The sequence below is a fragment of the Salvelinus sp. IW2-2015 genome, linkage group LG30, assembly GCF_002910315.2.
Source record: "Salvelinus sp. IW2-2015 linkage group LG30, ASM291031v2, whole genome shotgun sequence".
Classification (NCBI taxonomy): Eukaryota; Metazoa; Chordata; class Actinopteri; order Salmoniformes; family Salmonidae; genus Salvelinus; species Salvelinus sp. IW2-2015.
In genome coordinates, this window is record NC_036869.1 from 11672792 (window position 1) to 11693336 (window position 20545).

A 20545-nucleotide genomic window follows, 5' to 3' on the forward strand; every position below is an offset into this window, starting at 1 on the left:
CCACAGGCCAGTCTAAGTATATGAGTTTGCAGGTACACTGTCATGCAGAGTAACCTAGAGAGGGAAGAACAGCTTTGCACCAGTACCACTGTCATGCGGCAGTGCAGAGAGAGGGAGACAGCTTTGCGACACGGGTACCCACTGTCATGCAGAGTGCCAGTAGAGGAAAAGAACAGCTTTCGCAGGTAGCAGCTGTCATGCAGCAGTGCCAGAAGGGAAGAACGCTTGGCGACAGTGTAGCACTGTCATGGCCAGCAGCCAGAGATGGGAAGAACAGCTTTGCGACCAGCTACACTGTCATGCAGCAGTGCAGAGACGGAAAAGACAGCGCTTTGCGACAAAGTTAACTGTCAGATGCAGCGTGCAGAGAGAGAAACAGCTTGCGACAGGTAACTGCATGCCAGCGAGTGCAAGAGAGGAACGAAAGCTTTGCAAGTTCACTGTCAGCAGCAGTGCAGAGAGGGTGGAACAGCGTTGGCGACGCTACACTGTCATGCAGCAGTGCCAGAAAGGGGAAACAGCTTTGCGACAGGTTACACTGTCATGCAGCAGTGCCAGAGAGGGAAAACAAGCTTTCGACAGGTACACTGTCATGCAGCAGTGCCAGAGAGGGAAGAACACTTTGCGACAGGTACACTGTCATGCAGCAGTGCCAGAGAGGGAAGAACAGCTTTGCGACAGGTACACTGTCATCATCAGGCCAGAGAGGTAGAACAGCTTTGCGACAGTACACTGTCATGCAGCAGTGCCAGAGAGGAAAGAACAGCTTTGCGACAGTACAGCCTGCATGCAGCAGTCTAGAGAGGGAAGAAAAGCTTTGCACAGCTACACTGTCATGCAGCAGTGCCAGAGAGGGAAGAACAGCTTGCGACAGGTACAGCTGCTACATGCAGCAGTGCCAAAGAGGGGAAGAACAGCTTTGCGACAGGTACTGTCATGCAGCAGTGCCAGAGAGGAAGAACAGCTTTGCGACAGGTAGCTGTATGCAGCAGTGCCAGAGAGGAAGAACAGCTTTGCGACAGGTACACTGTATGCAGCATGTGCCAGAGAGGGGAACAGGCTTTTGCGACAGGTAAACTGTCATGCAGCAGTGCCAGAGAGGGAAGAACAAGCTTTCGAGCAGCGTACACTGTCATGCAGCAGTGCCAGAGAGGGAAGAACAGCTTTGCGACAGTGTTAGCATGTCATGCAGGCAGTGCCACGAGATGGAAGAACAGCTTTCGACAGGTACACTTCATGCAGCAGTGCCAGAGAGAAGAACAGCTTTGCAGGCTACACTGTCATGCAGCAGTGCCAGAGAGGGAAGAACAGCTTTGGCGACAGCTACACTCTGTCATGCAGCAGTGCAGAGAGGGAAGAACAGCTTTGCGACAAGGTACACTGTCATTCAGCAGTCCAGAGAGGGAAGAACAGCTTTCGACAGGTACACTGTCATGCATGCAGTGCCAGAGAGGAAGAACAGCTTGCGACCGTTACACTTCATGCAGCAGTGCAGAGAGGAAGAAACAGCCTTGTGACAGGTACACTGTCATGCAGCAGTGCCAGAGAGGGAGAACAGCTTTGCGACAGCTACACTTCATGCAGGCTGCCAGAAGGAAGAACAGCTTTGCGACAGTACACTGTCATGCAGCAGTGCCAGAGAGGAGGGAAACAGCTTTTGCGACAGGCTACACTGCATAACAGCCACAGGTGCCAGAGAGTGAAGAAACAGCTTTGCGACAGGTACACTGTCATGCAGCAGTGCCAGAGAGGGAAGAACAGCCTTTGCACAGGTACACTCACTGCAGCAGAGTGCCAGAAGAGGGTAGAACAGCTTTGCGACAGCTACACTGTCATGCAGCAGTGCCAGAGAGGAAGAACAAGCTTGTCGACAGGTACACTGTCAGCAGCAGTGCCAGAGGGAAGAATGAACAGCTTTGCAGACAGCGTACACTGTCATGCAGCAGTGCCAGAGAGGGAAGAACAGCTGTGCGACAGTACTACTGTCATGCAGCAGTGCCAGAGAGGAACAGCTTTCGACAGTACGCTGTCATCAGCATGCCCAGAGAGGAAGAACAGCTTTGCGACAGGTACAAGCTGTCATGGCAGCAGTCCAGAGAGAAGAACACTTTGCGACAGTACACTGTCATGCAGCAGTGCCAGAGAGAAGAACAGCTTTGCCGACAGTACACTGTCATGCAGCAGCCAGAGAGGGAAGAACAGCTTTGCGACAGTACACGTCATGCAGCAGTGCCAGAGAGGGAAGAACAGCTGCGACAGGTACACCTTGTCCCTAGCTCAAATAGTACAAAATAAAGTCTTCTATAACCGGAGCATTTCATATCATTTCACAAACCATGTCGCGGGCCGCTTTTAAACTCATCCCGGCCCGCTAATTATTATTATGTTACCTAGCTAGCTAACAACCTGGTACCTTGACAGTAGGTCTAGGCCAATTTGATTGGCACAGGAAGAAAGGAAAAGGGTCTGGTACTCATGAGATGTGCTTCATATCGGTAGGCTTCATAAAGACCTAACTATATCAAACATCTCTTTCTTTCTGGTGCTCTCTTACATTCTGTTTGTTGCCTAACGTTTCTAAAGTTGGCAGCAGCGTGTGTTGTTTGGGAGGGAGAGTGGTGTGTGTTTATGAAAGAGCGGGAGACAGTATGTGTGAAGTATGTGAATATGTGTTGTGCTGAGAATATCAGTGAATGTGTGAATATCAACGACAGGTTGTTTGGTTTAGCACGTGTGCATACCGTTTAGAGAACGAGAACCAGCGTACAGGATGCTAGGCCACGGAATCTTTCCCCGTGGTATAACCACACTACTCAGTAACGTGATACTTGTCCCGGTATCGTATAAAATGTTGGTATCGTGACAAGACTACTTGGAATAACAGATATTACATGGTCATAGTCAAACGTTTTTGTCAGTGTTAGTTTAAAACCTTAATGCATTTTCCCTCGATTTCATTCTATCTAAAATCACCCCCTGGCTGCAGCCATCCATAAATGTCCTTTGGGAAAGCCAGCATTGTGCCTGTGGGTGTAATGGTGTGTGATGCTCAACCAAGCCAGTCATCTCATATGGTGGCTGGGCGAAAGTGAGCTTTGACCAGAAATCCTCTGGACTCGGGTACTCATCTGAGGGAGAGGAAAGGGTTGGAGTTGATGCCTAACTGACCTCACTATCGAGGCCAATGTAACGCTTTTGGGAAAGTGGGAGGGAGAAGGAGAGAGACAGTGAGGAAGGAGAGAGGAGAAAGAGATGGAAAGCAGAATGGAGAAAACAGATGGAGAGCGAAATGTAGAGTGAATACAGAGAAAGGGAGGGAGACCGAGAGAGAGCGAGCAGAGCGCCAACAGTATGAAATATTCACCACTGTCAGCAGCAGCAGTAGCAGTGAGGGACTGTTGCTACGCTGAGAGAGGCCATGCTCCCATCTACCCAGCACCATCCTCACTGTGTAACCCTGCTGGAATAACAACAGCTCAACTACAGCTCAGTGGCCATCATACACCCACCTTGTGTGTGTGTGTGCGCAATTACAGCCTGCGATGCCTCGAGACAGAAAGGCAAGGAGTATGATGCTTTTCTAGCTATGCCATTTTGTGTGAGAGGCTGGGCATAAAGTCCCCAAACATATCTCATTGTTATATTAAAGCTATGATCTCACTTGAGTTGAAACCTTGTTCCCCAGACTCCTAACTCCAAGCTTGAGTAACTGTTTTAGCAGCTTCAAACCGCTCTAGTTCTCAGTGACTTTTTGAAATGGGCCTTGCACAAATCTGTCCCCTCTGAACTGAGGTTGCACGCCTTCTTTCCCTGCCCGCCTGCCTGTCTCTCTCTCTCTCTCCCATCCTCTCTCTCCCTCTGTCCCCCTCTCCCTTTTTCTCCCTTCTCCCTCACCCCCCTGCTGTTTGTCTGCAGTGTGGTGATGTCACACACGGCGGGGGTTATTGCAGGTCATCTTCTCCCAGCATGCAGTAGTGGGGCGCGTCCCCCTTGCTGTGTTCCCTGCGTGTCTGTGGAAGTATTGTAGAACACACAGCAGCACAGCTCAGCATAGCAAAACAGTGTGACTGTCTAGCCCCAGCAGCAACAGCCTTTTCCTTTAAAGTCACAATCCTGAGTTTGTGTTTCAGCCCAATGTAAGCCTGCTACTTAGTTTGGTATAAAGCTGACGAATGGGAAACATTAATTACCATTCTCAAATATCCCAGATTGTGCCTTTTAATCCTCAGATGTGGGGCCTCACTTATCAACTGTGTGTACATTTCTTTAAAAAAAATCTGGCATACATGAAGATTCTAGGATTGCTAGAACGTTGCTGTCGTCCCATTTAATGTCACAGCAGAAGCTCCCAGGGAAAGGAAATGACGGGCTTTGAAAGAGCCGGGCCCTTCTAAGGTCTGTCTTGAGGCAGTAGTGCCTTTTCAAGTCCCCATCGGTGACATTAAAAAGACATAGCAAATGTTTTATTTAAGATGGACCTTTGGAGGAGAGAGAGTCTAATTAACGTTACCACTGTCACCCTAACTGGGAGAGGGAAAAGAGAGAGAAGAGGTAGCGTGTCATCTTGACCCTCGTGGCATCATAGGAGCTTCAGGCCTGCGTGGGAGAGAGGCTGAAGAGACGAGAGAGAAGAGAGAGAGAGGCTCTGAAGAGAGAGCTCTGAGAGAAGAGGCTCTGAGAGAAGAGGCTCTGAGAGAGAGGCTCTGAGGAGAGAGAGGCTCTGAGAGAGAGAGGCCTCTGAGAGAAGAGGCGCTCAGAGAGAGAGAGGCTCAGAGAGAGAGAGGCTCAGAGAGAGAGAGGTCAGAGAGAGAGAGGCTCAGAGAGAGAGAGGCTCTGAGAGAGGCTGAGAGAGAGAGAGAGCGAGAGAGAGAGAGGCTCTGAGAGAGAGAGGCTGAGAGAAGCTGAGAAGAGAGAGAGAGAGCTGAAGAGAGAAAGACAAGGGGAGAGGATGAGGAGAGAGAGAGTGAGAGAGAGAGAGGCTGAAGAGAGAGAGAGGCTGAGAGAGGCTGAGAGAGAAGAGGCTGAGAGAGAGAGAGCTGAGAGCAGAGCAAGAGGCTAGAGGAAGAGAGAGAGAGAGGCTGAGAGAGAGAGGCGGGGTTGCAGAGAGAGAGGGCTGAGGAGAGGGCTGCAGGGAGAGGGCGTAGGAGGAGGGCTGAGAGAAAGGCTGAGAGAGAGGGAGAGAGGCTGAAGGAGAGGGAGAGGGGCTGGGGAGAAAAAGGCCGAGAGTGTCCAGGGGAAGGGCGAGGCCGGACAGGAGAAGGCGAGAGGGGCCGAGAGGGCGCCGAGAGGGGCCGAGAGGGGCGCACCCAACAAACAACGCAGGCTATCGAAATAATACTCACATACTGATAAACTAAATCATTATGTATAACTAGGTCGTCGTCTAATTTCGTCGTACTTCGCTCCACGTGGCTACATGCTTTTCCTCAGCTCGATGAGTGGGTACTTCAACCAATTTCTCCTATAAACACGCCTCAACATACTCAAACATAGCGTAGAATCGAGGACCATATCCCAGTATTCCCCACTGGTCCACACAGACCGAGTACACCATGGCATTAAAATATGACTCCATCAAGATTGATAAGTTCTCAGCCTCTTAGGTAAAGGACGTGGAACCATAGCTCCTGAACCCATGCGCGGAGAGGGAGAGTGAGCGAGAGAGGCTGAGAGGCGAATTGAGAGCAGCTGAGAGACAGCGAGAGGCTGACGAGACAGCGAGCAGGACTGAGAGACAGCGAGAGGCTCGAGAGACAGCGAAGAGCTGAGAGGACGAAGCGAAGAGCTGAGAGACAGCGAGAGGCTGAGAGACAAGCGAGAGGCCTGAGAGACAAAGCGAGAGGCTGAGCAGACAGCGCACGAGGCTGAGAGACAGCGAGAGAGAGTGAGAGGCTGAGAGAGAGCGAGACGGCTGAGAGAGAGCGGCAGCGGCTGAGAGCAGAGCGAGCGCCTGAGGAGAGACGCGAGCGGCTGCACGAGAGCGATGCGAGAGGCTGAGAGAGCGAGCGAGATGCTGAAGAGAGCGAGCGAGCGAGAGGCAGAGAGAGCGAGCGATGCTGAGATGGCAGAGGAGAGCGCAGCGAGCGAAGGCAGAGAACGAGCGAGCGAGAGGCGGAAGAGCGAGCGAGCGAGAGGCAAGAGAGCGAGCGAGCGAGCGGCAGAGAGGCGAGCGAGCAGAGCGAGCGAGAAGCTGAGAGAGGCGCGAGGCCGCAAGCTGAGGCTGAGAGGCCGCGAATGCGAGCGTGAGGCTGAGAAGAGAGCGCGAGCGAGCGTGAGGCTGAGAGAGAGCGCGAGCGAGCGCAAAATGAATGAACAATGAAATATGTTTGGGGACTTTATGCCCAGCCTCTCACACAAAATGGCATAGCTAGAAAAGCATCATACTCCTTGCCTTTCTGTCTCGAGGCATCGCAGGCTGTAATTGCGCACACACACACACACACACACACACACAAGGTGGGTGTATGATGGCCACTGAGCTGTAGTTGAGCTGTTGTTATTCCAGCAGGGTTACACAGTGAGGATGGTGCTGGGTAGATGGGAGCATGGCCTCTCTCAGCGTAGCAACAGTCCCTCACTGCTACTGCTGCTGCTGACAGTGGTGAATATTTCATACTGTTGGCGCTCTGCTCGCTCTCTCTCGGTCTCCCTCCCTTTCTCTGTATTCACTCTACATTTCGCTCTCCATCTGTTTTCTCCATTCTGCTTTCCCTCTCTTTCTCCTCTCTCCTTCCTCACTGTCTCTCTCCTTCTCCTCCCTCTCCCTCCCACTTTCCCAAAAGCATTACATTGGCCTCGATAGTGAGGTCAGTTAGGCATCAACTCTCATAATGACAAAGTTAAAACAGGTTATTGGAAATGTTTACTAATTTATWAAAAAAATATAAAACAGAAATACATAATTTGCATAAGTACTCAGAKCTTTGCTAWMATACTCGATAATTGAGCTCAGGTGCATTCTGTTTTCATTGATCATCCTTGAGATGTTTCTACAACTTGATTTGGAGTCCACCTGTGGTAAATTCAATTCATTGGACATGGTTTGGAAAGGCACACACCTGTCTACATAAGGTCCCACAGTTGACAGTGCATGTCAGAGCAAAAACCAAGCCATGAGGTCGAAGGAATTATCCGTAGAGCTCCGAGACAGGTTTGTGTCAAGGCCCAGATCTGGGGAAGGGTACCAAAAAATGTCTGCAGCATTGAAGGTCCCCAAGAACACAGTGGCCTCCATCATTCTTAAATGGAAGATGTTTGGAACCACCAAGGCTCTTCCTAGAGCTGGCCACCCGGCCAAACTGAGCAATCGAGGGAGAAGGGCCTTGGTCAGGTAGGTGACCAAGAACCCGATGGTCACTCTGACAGAGCTCCAGAGTTTTTCTGTGGAGATGCGAGAACCTACCAGAAGGACAACCATCTCTGCAACACTCCACRYATCAGGCCTTTATGGTAGAGTGGCCAGACAGAAGCCATTCCTCAGTAAAGGGCACATGACAGCCTTAAAGGATTCTCAGAGAAACAAGATTCTTTGGTTTGATGAGACCAAGATTGAACTCTTTGGCCAGAATGCCAAGCATCACGTCTGGAGGAAACCTGGCACCATTCCTACGGTGAAGCATGGTGTTGGCAGCATCATGCTGTGGGTATGTTTTTCAGCGGCAGGGACTGAAAGACTAGTCAGGATCAAGGGAAAGATGAACGGAGCAAAGTACAGGGAGATCCTTGATTTAAAACCTTCTCGAGTGCTCAGGACCTCAGACTGGGGCGAAAGTTCACCTTCCAACAGGACAAAGACCCGAAGCACACAGCCAAGACAACGCAGGAGTGGCTTCGGAACAAGTCTCTCAATGTCCTCGAGTGGTCCAGCCAGAGCCTGAACTTGAACCCGATCGAACATCTCTGGAGAGACCTGAAAATAACTGTGCAGCGATGCTCCCCATCCACCCTGACAGAGCTTGAATACTTATGTAAATTTCAGCTTGTTATTTTCAATAAATGTGCAATTAAAAAAATATGTTTTTGCTTTGTCATTATGGGTTGTTGTGTGTAGATGTTTTTTCATGGTTCGGACTAGGCCTCTTAGTTCCAGTGAAGGGAAATCTTAACACTACAGCATACAATGACATTCTCAATGATTCTGTGCTTTCAACTTTGTGGCAACAGTTTGGGGAAGGSCCTTTCCTGTTTGATCATGACAATGCCCTCGTGCACAAAGCGAGGTCCATACAGAAATGGTATGTCGAGATCGGTGTGGAAGAACTTGACTGGCCTGCACAGAGCCCTGACCTCAACCCTACCGAACACATTTGGGATGATTTGGAATGCCTGACTGCGAGCCAGGCCTAATCGCCCAACATCAGTGCCCGACCTCACTAATGCTTGTGGCTGAATGGAAGCAAGTCCCCGCAGCAATATTCCAACATCTAGTGGAAAGCCTTCCCAGACGAATGGAAGATGTTTTAGCAGCAAAGGGGGGACCAACTCCATATCAATTCCCATGATTTTGGAATGAGATGTTCGACGAGCATACTTTTTATCATGTTGTGTATCTGCACAAACTATCTTGCACTGACCCTACGCACACTCACTAGACTTTCACTACAATGTTACACCCACACAAAACCAACACACATTTACATACACTACATATGCACACACACGTTTACTGACATAACACAATCATACATACACACATTTTTATTCTCATAATTTGCTGCTGCTACTCTGTACTTTATTTTACTGTTATTATTATCTGTCCGGATGCCTAGTCACTTTACCCTGCCTTCATGTACATATCTACCTCAAATACCTCATACCTTTGCACATTGATCTGGTACTGGTACTCCCTCTATATACAGTTGAAGTCGGAAGTTTACATACACTTAGTTTGGAGTCATTAAAACTCATTTTTCAACCACTCCACAGATTTCTTGTTAACAAACTATAGTTTTTGCAAGTCGGTTAGYACATCTACTTTGTGCATGACACAATTTTTTRCCCCAACAATTGTTTACAGACAGATTATTTCACTTATAATTCACTGTATCACAATTCCAGTGGGTCAGAAGTTTACATACACTAAGTTGACTTTGCCTTTAAACAGCTTGGAAAATTCCAGAAAATGATGTCATGGCTTTAGAAGCTTTCTGATAGGCTAATTGACATCATTTGAGTCAATTGGAGGTGTACTTCAAGGCCTACCTTCAAACTCAGTGGCCTCTTTAGCTTGACACCATGGGAAAATCAAAAGAAATCAGCCAAGACCGTACCACGTGGGTATGGGTGGCATCAATCTGTACAAACAATAGAATGCAAGTAAAACACCATGGCACCAGCAGCCGTCATAACCGCTCAGGAAGGAGACAGGCGTTCTGTCCCTAAGAGATGAACGTACTTATGGTTGCGAAAAGTGCAAATCATTCCCAGAACAACAGCAAAGGACCTTGTGAAGAGGCAGGAGGAAATGGGGTACAAGGTATCTATATCCACAGTAAAAACGAGTCCTATATCGACAATAACCTGAAAGGCCGCTTCCAGCAAGCGGTAGATAGCCACTGCTCCAAAACCGCCCCATAAAAAAAGCCAGACTATGGTTGCGAACTGCACATGGGGACAAAGATCGTACTTTCTGGAGAAATGTCCCTCTGGTCTGATGAAACAAAAAAGAAACTGTTTGGCCATAATGAACCATACGTCATCGTTTGGAGGAGAAAGGGGGGAGGCTTGCAAGCCGAAGAACACCATCCCCAACGCTGTGAAGGCACGGGGGTGTCAGCATCATGTTGTGGGGGTGCTTTGCTGCAGGAGGGACTGGTGCAACCTTCACAAAATAGATAGCATCATGAGGGAGGAAAATTATTTGGATATATTGAAGGCACAATCTCAAGAACATCAGTCAGGAAGTTAAAGCTTGGTCACACAAATGGGTCTTCCAAATGGACATTGACCCCAAGCATACTTCCAAAGTTTGTGGCAAAATGGCTTATGGACAACAAAGTCAAGGTATTGGAGTGGGCCATCACAAGCTCTGACCTCAATACCTAATAGAACATTTGTTGGGCAGAACTGAAAAAGCTTGTGCGAGCAAGAGGCTTACAAACCTGACTCAGTTAACACCAGCTCTGTCAGGAGGAATGGGTAAAATTCACTAACTTACTGTGGGAAGCTTGTGGAAGGCTACCGAAATGTTTGACCAAGTTAAACAATTTAATAGGCAATGCTACCAAATACTAATTGAGTGTAATGTAAACTTCTTGACCCACTGGGAATGTGATGAAAGAAATAAAAGCTGAAATAAATCATTCTCTCTACTATTATTCTGACATTTCACATTCTTAAAATAAAGTGGTGATCCTAACTGACCTAAGACAGGGAATTTATATCAGGAATTGTGAAAAACTGAGTTTAAATGTATTTGGCGAAGGTAAACTTCCGACTTCAACTGTAGCTCCTGTCTTGTGTATTTTATTCTTCTTGTGTTTAGTTACAATTGTATTTTTTACTATCATTTTTTATCTGCATCATTGGGAGAGGTTCATAAGCATGTATTTCAACACAGTGTGATTTGGAGGCAGTATAATCATCTTAGGAGTTGGGAATCTATCGGTAATATCTTATAAATGTAATTACTAGAATGGGTATAGCCCCTCGGACTAATATGATTCCCGTTGTAGAAATTATAAACTGAACAAAAATATAAACGCAACATGTAAAGTGTTGGTCCCATTTTTCTTGACCTGATATAAAAGATCACAGAAATTTTCCATAAGCAGACAATAATTATTTCTATCACATTTGCACAAAAGTGTTTACATCCCTGTTAGTGAGCATTTATCATTTGCCAAGCTAGTCTATCCACCTTATAGGTGTGGCATATCAAGAAGCTGATTAAACAGCATGATCATTACACAGGTGCACCTTGTGCTGGGGACATTAGAAGGCCACTCTAAAATATACCGTTTTGTCACACAACGCAATGCCACAGATGTCTGAAGTTTTGAGGTAAAATGCAATTGTCATGCTGATAGCAGGAATGTTCAACAGCGCTGTTGCCAGAGAATTTAATGTTAATTTCTCTACCATAAGCTGCCTCCAACTTTGTTTTTGCAAATTTGGCAGTACTTCCAACCGGCCTCACAACCGCAGACCACTTGCATCCACGCCAGCCCAGGACACCACATCAGTCTTTTTCAGCTGTTGGATTGTTTGAGGAGAGGGAGGGTGGGTGCTGAGGAGTATTTCTGTCTCTAATAAAGCACTTTTGTGGGGGAAAGCTCATTCTGATTGGCTGGGCCTGACTCCCCAGTGGGTGGGCCTATGTCCTCCCAGGCCCACCCATGGCTGCGCCACTGCCTATGTGAAGTCCATAGATTAGGGTTTAATGAATTTATTTCAATTGACTGATTTCCTTATATGAACTGTAACTCAGTAAAATCTTAGAAATTGTTGCATTTTATATTTTTGTTCAGTATATGTCCATGTACATAACAGTAACTTAAATTATACAAGTACAACTTTAGTGTGAACTGAAGTAAACATCAACGCTATGAGCTGAACATGTTGATGAATTGCTTGAAAGCCCCAGGCATTTCCTCCTGATTTCCCTCGATCCTCACAGTCGCATAAGATGGCCACTCACTCATTCCATCTCTGTACACTGAAGTAAGTGCACGTATTTTCTAAGTCTGTTGTCAGCTAGTCTCCCACCCACTTGACGTTTTCTAGTGCAGTAGTCTGGTTAACAGTGGATAAAATTAGGCTAGGATTTTCGCCCACAATATGCGGATGTCATTGCAGTTGACTTCTCCTTGTAAACATTCCTGCCCCCAAAACAATAAAAGAATATATATATTCGTTTGATATTCATTAGTTTGTATTCCTGGCAGCACTTTCCATCACATGGCAGGGCAGTACATCAGTGACAGTTGGCAGAATCTCCCTGAATGTTTTATTGAGAATGTTACTCGTGTCAGGATGTATTGGAAGTCCCAGTCTCTCTTCCCTCTCTCCCCCTAGAGTCTCAGTCAGTTAAGAGGCCTCACAAAGGATGTTAAAACATTTCAAAGTCATCACCAGGGGTCCTCTACAGTACCACACRATAGGCTGCTGCTCTGGGTGGAAATATAGGGGATTCTCTTAAAAATGAGCAGATGAACTGAGAAATGAGAGAGAGACATATTGGTGCCATTCAAAGTTTAAGACTGTTGAACCAGTTATGTAAGAATGAATGTGGAAGTATGAATGCAGAATTCATGAGTTGAATCAGGTTTTCCTTGAGTTGATTTCCGTGGTCTCATACTAAATAATATATGAACCCAAGTTTWAAATATTCCTTTATTCACCACTTTAGGCATAATTCAAGTTCTGTGTTCAGTTCTCTGTGTTTTTGGTGAAAGACMAAAGGAAAACGATGTTCTGTCGTTATGTCTGTTAAGCAGTCTGTCACTGAGCCCAGTAAATGTCAGGATGTATTGACTCTCCTCTACCTGTGCACTGCAGTGGTTCATTACTCAATGTGAGCAGTAAAGTAGAGGAGGCAGCGTTTACTTTATTTATAGGCTTGCCAGTTGTCAGCTCTGTTTCTGGTCTCCGCCTAGTCGGAGGGGTTGATACTGTATGGTCTGAAGGTTAGATGGAAAAATGCATATTACACTGTAGTTGTCTGACTGCATTTATATACATCTAGTTAGTATTTGGAGAGGCAAATTGTGTGATCGGGCTATTTAATTGATGCGGTCCAATTTTAAATCTGTGAACTCCTGTAATTTAMTTTTTGCTCTCAATTCTTCCTATGCTTATTTATTGAATTGCTTATTTCTCTGCTGACTGACATACTAGTTGATGGCAAACATTTTGAATTTCCTGTAATGTTTACTTGTTTAATCACCTTCTGCTCTCGAAACTCGCCAAAGCGAAAGTGAGTAATCAATTCCCCACAGGAATTGAACTGGAGTTGAAAATCAGCTGTATTATGTGTTGTTGGGGGGGTCGCAGATGGAACGCAGAACTGAAAGAAAGACTGTTGAAGAGAGACAGGGAACAGAGAGAGACAGAGAGGGAGTATGGTAATCAGAGAGCTGTTTGTGTAATGCTGCAGTGAGCTCTTCAAAGATACTGTTTTACCTCACATCATCCCAAAATGACAATCAATACAGAGTTTTGTTTGTCTGGGTCTGTCCTTCAACTTGCCATGTTTTACTGTTAGACTACGTTACTTGGGCTTCCAAATACAATTTACTAAATTGAAATGTATCGACAGACAGACTCCATGCAGGTTTAGGAATCATTTGAAATTGTCCATGACAGGCAGGGAGGCAGACGAGTAGGCAAGGAAGCCGACAGGGAGACGGATTGAAAGACTGGTAAGCAGACAAGTAGACAGGCAGGCAGACAGGTAAGCAGGCAGGGAGAGATGTAGACAGCCAGACAGACAGGTAAGCAGGCAGGCAGACAGATAGACAGCCAGACAGGCCGGCAGGCAGGGGGAGAGAGGTAGACAGCTACCAGACAGGCCGGCAGGCAGGCAGGGGAGAGAGGTAGACAGCCAGGCAGGCAGGCAGACACGGTAAGCAGGCAGGGAGAGAGGTAGACATACAAGGCAGGCAGGGAGAGAGGTAGACAGCCAGACAGGTAAGCAGGCAGGGAGAGAGGTAGACAGGCAGGCAAGGCAGGCAGAGCAGGGAGAGAGGTAGACAGGCCAGACTGGTAAGCATGCAGGGAGAGAGGTAGACAGGCAGGCAGGCAGGAGCAGGGAGAGAGGTAGACAGGCAGGCAGGGAGGGAGAGAGGTAGACAGACAGGCAGGCAGGCAGGGAGAGAGGTAGACAGGGACAGGCAGGCAGGCAGGGAGGGAGAGAGAGGTAGATAGCCAGACAGGTAGGCAGGCAGGGAGAGAGGGTAGACAGAAACAGAACATGAACAGGCATAGGCAAGAGCAGCAGTAGATACGCAGGCGGGAGAGAGTTAAGCTCACAGACACAGCAGGAGCAGGGAGACTGCACCAGAGGTACCGACAGTCCAAGAAGACAGGTAGATCACAGGGGGAGTAGGAAGAAGTAGAAAGCAGCACAAGTGAAGGAAGCGGAGGAAGGCTGAAAGGCAGGGAGAGAGGTAGATCAGACGCAGGACCACAGAAGTAAGAACGAGTGAAGACGTGGGAGAGGAGGTAGAACAAGACAGGCAGGCAGGCCCGGGAGAGAGGTAGATCAGAAGCAGGGAGAGAGAAGGTAGACAGCCAGACAGGTTAAGCATTAAGGCAGGGAAGAGAGGTAATACGACAGGCAGGCAGTGGGGAGAGTAGAAAGTAGACAGACAGGCAGGGGCAGAGAGGTAGACAGCAGACATGTAAGCAGGCAGGGAGAGAGGTAGACCAGACAGCAGGCAGGCAGGGAGAGAGGTAGACAGCCAGACTGGGCAGACAGGCAGGGGGAGTGATATAGAATTTTGTGATCAATTTACATACATTTCAATTATCCTAATCGGTCTGCAACCCAGAGTGTGTAAAGTTCTGGTTTAAATGAAACAGACAGAATTCCCAGCTCACAATTAGTCAAACCCAGTTTTATTCACGAGAGCTCTCCCATTCATATACAAAGATGTTCCTTTTATAACATACTTCTATCCTACGCACACACATACACACTAACATTAGGAGAGCTATCTTCTTCTCTAGAATTCTCACCACAGTTTCTCACTACCCAGCTGACAGTTCCAGTCCCCCCAGATTAAGGAAACCTGGGGGGTACTCCCTGTCCTATCTTATCTTCCCAGAGTTATAGCCGGGTCGGTTCAACCATAGTTTAATTGTTTCTAGGTTTTTTCTTAAGCATACACACATTTCTCTCTCTCCCCAGTCCAACCTAGTTGGACTTATGTTTAATACTCTTAATTACTCCTTATCCATGCTACATAACCTCTAATCCCTAATGGTTAAGTTTCCGGGTAGAATTATTTAATCATTTATATTGAAGCTTATAAACTCTTTTATGAGGGAGATACAGGCAGGTAACCAGCGCTCATAACCGCTGTGGTTGAAATGTACTATCAGCAACAGTACTCAAATCCTTCCATGTCCATTTCTACTTCCAGGCGGTTTCATAAGCTGCATGCAGCATTTCTCTGCTTCTTAAACCATGATCACTAAGCCACTTCCCAACACTGCAAACACACAACAGTGAATGTGACTCGACTTCTAATAAACAGAGGGCTTTAACATCCCTTTAAGACCTTCATTTGGTGAGCTTTTTAAGTTACAGGAATGTGCTTAGTAACAACAGGATGCTAGATACATTTGTATGTAAAGCAAGGCCATGTCAGTGTTTTCAATACTGGCACTCTAACTCTGAGAGAGCTTTTATCACAGTGATGTTCTGTTTCCTGCCACTGGAACTGCTCTTCAGTCTGTCAGATCAGAACTACAGAAGGGCATGTTTGCCTGGTCGTCCTGACTCTGGTTCTAAGTATGTTCAGTCTGTGCTGCTCTGTTGCTCAGGATAATAATGTGATATTTTGTGGCTGTCCAAGCAGGGGTATGTAGTGGGGAACTGAGAAGTAGCCTATCTAGGAGCTCGACTGGAGTATATATCGCTCTCTCTCGCAGCCCCCATGTGGCGTGAGGCCCAGCCAACAGAGTAACTCATAGAGACATGTTTGTTTGCAACTAAAGCAGCGAGGCTGAGAGTGATGATACAGCACGGCCATAAACATCTTTATAGATCCAGCTATAAAACTCACACTGTAGGATGGAGAGAAGGGACAGGGCTGGAGAGAGGGCTGGGCTGGAGTTGTGTTATTTGTGTTATTATGCTCAATTAAATTGGCAGGGCCGTGTAATCTTGCTTAGAGCAATAGTTATAGCGAGAGAGGTTACTTCAAATGGTGAGGAAAAACTGGCTCCATCAAAAGGGTGCCAAATAATATGTGCTTTACACACTATAGCGTACACTGTGTGAAAACGCTCTTTGTAGAAATGTTTTTTCCTGGTCACTTCAAATGGTCAGACTGACCATCCGTAATGTGCTCTACGTTTCTAACCCGAGTCCCTTCTTTCCCCGGTCTACAGAGAAGAAGGAGGTGACTCAGAGTCTGGAGAACTACACGTCTAAATGTCCAGGAGGAATGGAGGTTATCACCCTGCCTGATGGACTCAAACTGCCCCCAGTACCGTTAAGCAAGCTACCCATCGTCAGGTACGTCAGTCAGTCAATCGGATTTTTAAAGCTCTTTTTCAGCAACAGTTGTCAGGTAAGTCAGTCAAAGGTGGTGAGTGGTCTGGGTCATGTTTATTAAGAACGAATGGATGATAACGCTCTGAAACTGAGAGAAATGGGGAGGTAATATCTGACCTTGTCCAGTAAGAAACGCCTGCTTTCGTGTTCCATTGCAAAATGTTTTGCGACGGTGTGCCCTAATGAACACAACCCTGGTGTATGAACTGTCATTCTGATTTGATCTTATCAATGTACCAATGAGCTCATCATTGTTACGACACTGTTCTAACATCGAGTAACTACTACTCTGAGTGGCGTGATTAATCAATAGACAATATTTCTTCCCGCTCAACAAAGTCAGGTAATTCTGACGATGGTGTAATGATTGAAATGTAGCTCTTCTCCTCCCTCCTCCCCCTGGTCAGAACAGAGTTATAGCTGTTTGAGATCTAAGTGAACATTTTACATGACACTCTGATTTACAGAAGCATTTACTTGTAAATGTATTTATGGTGAAATATGACTCGTTTACGTTTCAGTAAAAGTCATTCGTATAGCAGAAATGACACTACTGTTGAATAGGCTTGGCTAGTCTGGAGGCTCTGTTGAATAGGCTTGGCGAATCTGGGGCTCTGTTGAATAGGCTTGGCTAGTCTGGGGGCTCTGTTGAATAGGTTTGGCTAATCTGGGGCTCTGTTGAATAGGCTTGGCTAATCTGGGGCTCTGTTGAATAGGCTTGGCTAATCTGGGACTCTGTTGAATAGGTTTGGCTAATCTGGGACTCTGTTGACTAGGTTTGGCTAATCTGGGGACTCTGTTGAATAGGTTTGGCTAATCTGGGGCTCTGTTGAATAGGCTTGGCTAATCTGGGGCTCTGTTGAATAGGCTTGGCTAATCTGGGGCTCTGTTGAATAGGCTTGGCTAATCTGTGGGACTCTGTTGAATAGGTTTGGCTAATCTGGGGCTCTGTTGAATAGGCTTGGCTAATCTGGGGGCTCTGTTGAATAGGCTTGGCTAGGTCTGGGGCTCTGTTGAATAGGATTGGCTAGTCTGGGGGCTCTGTTGAATAGGCCTTGGCTAATCTAGGTCTCTGTTGAATAGGCTTTGCTAATCTGGGTCTCTGTTGAATAGGTTGGCTAATCTGGGGCTCTGTTGAATAGGCTTGGCTAGTCTGGGGGCTCTATTGAATAGGCTTGGCTATCTGTGTTTCTGTTGAATAGGCTTGGCTTGTCTGGGGCTCTGTTGAATAGGCTTGGCTAGTCTGGGGGCTCTATTGAATAGGCTTGCTAGTATGGAGGTTCTGTTGAATAGGCTTGGCTTATCTGGGGCTCTGTTGAATAGGCTTGGCTTGGTCTGGGGGCTCTGTTGAATAGGCTTGGCTAGTCTGGGGGCTCTATTGAATAGGCTTGGCTAATCTGGGTTTCTGTTGAATAGGCTAGTCTGGAGGCTCTGTTGAATAGGCTTGGCTAGTCCGGAGGCTCTGTTGAATAGGCTTGGCTAGTCTGGGGGCTCTGTTGAATAGGCTTGGCTAGTCGGAGGCTCTGTTGAATAGGCTTGGCTAGTCTGGGGGCTCTGTTGAATAGGCTTGGCTAGTCCGGAGGCTCTGCTGAATAGGCTAGTCTGGAGGCTCTGTTGAAAATAGGCTAGTCTGGAGGCTCTGTTGAATAGGCTAGTCTGGAGGCTCTGTTGAATAGGCTAGTCTGGAGGCTCTGTGAATAGGCTAGTCTGGAGGCTCTGTTGAATAGGCTAGTCTGGAGGCTCTGTTGAATAGGCTAGTCTGAGGCTCTGTTGAATAGGCTAGTCTGGAGGCTCTGTTGAATAGGCTAGTTGGAGGTCTTGTTGAATAGGCTAGTCTGGAGGCTCTGCTGAATAGGCTTGTCTGGAGGCTCTGCTGAATAGGCTAGTCTGGAGGCTCTGCTGAATAGGCTGGTCTGGAGGCTCTGTTGAATAGGCTAGTCTGGAGGCTCTGTTGAATAGGCTTGTTCTGGAGGCTCTGTTGAATAGGCTAGTCTGGAGGCTCTGTTGAATAAGCTAGTCTGGAGGCTCTGTGTAATAGGCTAGTCTGGAGGCTCTGTTGAATAGGCTTGGCTGTTCTGGGGGCTCTGTTGAATAGGCTTGGCTGTTCTGGGGGCTCTGTTGAATAGGCTTGTCTGGAGGTTCTGTTGAATAGGCTTGGCTAGTCTGGGGGCTCTGTTGAATAGTTCGGCTAATCTGGGGCTCTGTTGAATAGGCTTTGCTAATCTGGGGGCTCTGTTGAATAGGCTTAGCTAGTCTGGGGGCTCTGTTGAATAGGCTTGGCTAATTTGGGGGCTCTGTTGAATAGGTTTGGCTAATCTGGGGCTCTGTTGAATAGGCTTGCTAGTCTGGGGCTCTGTTGAATAGGCTTGGCTAGTCTGGGGTCTCGTTGAATAGGCTGGCTATCTGGTTTCTTTTGAATAGGCTTGGCTAATCTGGAGGCTCTGTTGAATAGCCTAGTCGAGTCGGAGCTGTCGAGGCTCTGTTGAATAGGCTAGTCTGGAGGCTCTGTTGAATAGGCTAGTCCGGAGGCTCTGTTGAATAGGCTTGCTGGGGGCTCTGTTGAATAGGCTAGTCTGGAGGCTTGTTGAATAGGCTAGTCTGGAGGTCTGTTGAATAGGCTAGTCTGGAGGCTCTGTTGAATAGGCTTGTCTGGAGGCTGTTGAATAGGCTAGTCTGGAGGCTCTGTTGAATAGGCTAGTCTGGAGGCTCTGTTGAATAGGCTATGGTCTGGAGGCTCTGTTGAATAGGCTAGTCTGGAGGCTCTGTTGAATAGGCTAGTCTGGAGGATCTGTTGAATAGGCTTGGCGATCTGGGACTGTTGAATAGGCTTTGGCTAATCTGGGGCTCTGTTGAATAGGTTTAGCTAATCTGGGGCTCTGTTTGAATAGGCCTAGCTAGTCTGGGGGCTCTGTTGAATAGGCTTTGCTATCTGGGTCTCTGTTGAATAGGCTTGGCTAATTTGGGGGCTCTGTTGAATAGGTTTGGCTAATCTGGGGCTCTGTTGAATAGGCTTGGCTAGTCTGGGGGCTCTGTTGAATAGGCTTGGCTAATCTGGGTTTCTTTTGAATAGGCTTGGCTAATCTGAGGCTCTGTTGAATAGCCTAGTCCGGAGGCTCTGTTGAATAGGCTAGTTGGAGGCTCTGTTGAATAGGCTAGTCCGGAGGCTCTGTTGAATAGGCTTGGCTGGGGGCTCTGTTTGAATAGGCTAGTCTGGAGGCTCTGTTGAATAGGCTATGTCTGGAGGCTCTGTTGAATAGGCTAGTCTGGAGGCTCTGTTGAATAGGCTAGTCTGGAGGCTCTGCTGAATAGCTAGTCTGGAGGCTCTGCTGAATAGGCTAGTCTGGAGGCTCTGCTGAATAGGCTAGTCTGAGGTCTGTTGAATAGGCTAGTCTGGAGGCTCTGTTGAATAGGCTTGTCTGGAGGCTCTGTTGAATAGCTAGTCTGGAGGCTCTGTTGAATAAGCTAGTCTGGAGGCTCTGTTGAATAGGCTAGTCTGGAGGCTCTGTTGAATAGGCTTGGCTGTTCTGGGGGCTCTGTTGAATAGGCTTGGCTTTCTGGGGGCTCTGTTGAATAGGCTTGTCTGGAGGTTCTGTTGAATAGGCTTGGCTAGTCTGGGGTCTGTTGAATAGGCTTGCTAATCTGGGGCTCTGTTGAATAGGCTTGCTAATCTGGGGCTCTGTTGAATAGGTTTAGGCTATCTGGGGCTCTGTTGAATAGGCTTAGCTAGTCTGGGGGCTCTGTTGAATAGGCTTGCTAGTCTGGGGGCTCTGTTGAATAGGCTTGGCTAATTTGGGGGCTCTGTTGAATAGGTTTGGCTAATCTGGGGCTCTGTTGAATAGGCTTGGCTAGTCTGGGGGCTCTGTTGAATAGGCTTGGCTAATCTGGGTTTCTTTTGAATAGGCTTGGCTAATCTGGAGGCTCTGTTGAATAGGCCTAGTCCGGAGGCTCTGTTGAATAGGCTAGTCTGGAGGCTCTGTTGAATAGGCTAGTCGGAGGCTCTGTTGAATAGGCTTGGCTGGGGCTCTGTTGAATAGGCTTAGTCTGGAGGGCTCTGTTGAATAGGCTAGTCTGGAGGCTCTGTTGAATAGGCTAGTCTGGTGGCTCTTGTTGAATAGGCTAATCTGGAGGCTCTGTTGAATAGGCTAGTCTGGAAGGGCTCTGTTGAATAGGCTAGTCTGGAGGTCTGTTAAATAGGCTAGTCTGGAGGCTCTGTTGAATAGGCTAAGTCTGGAGGCTCTGTTTGAATAGGCTAGTCTGGAGGCTCTGTTGAATAGGTTAGTCTGGAGGATCTGTTGAATAGGCTTGGCGAATCTGGGGACA

The 20545-nt window shown here is 47.5% G+C and overlaps 1 protein-coding gene across 1 annotated transcript in view; it reads left to right on the top strand.

Annotated features, from left to right (window-relative positions):
• Positions 1-20545, top strand: part of LOC111955136 (trafficking protein particle complex subunit 9) — a 150157-nt gene that overhangs the window by 38040 nt on the left and 91572 nt on the right. Inside the window, exon 13 of the mRNA XM_070436029.1 lies at positions 16060-16186. Within this exon, the coding sequence (XP_070292130.1) occupies positions 16060-16186 (127 nt within the window). The remainder of the gene's footprint in view (positions 1-16059; positions 16187-20545) is intronic.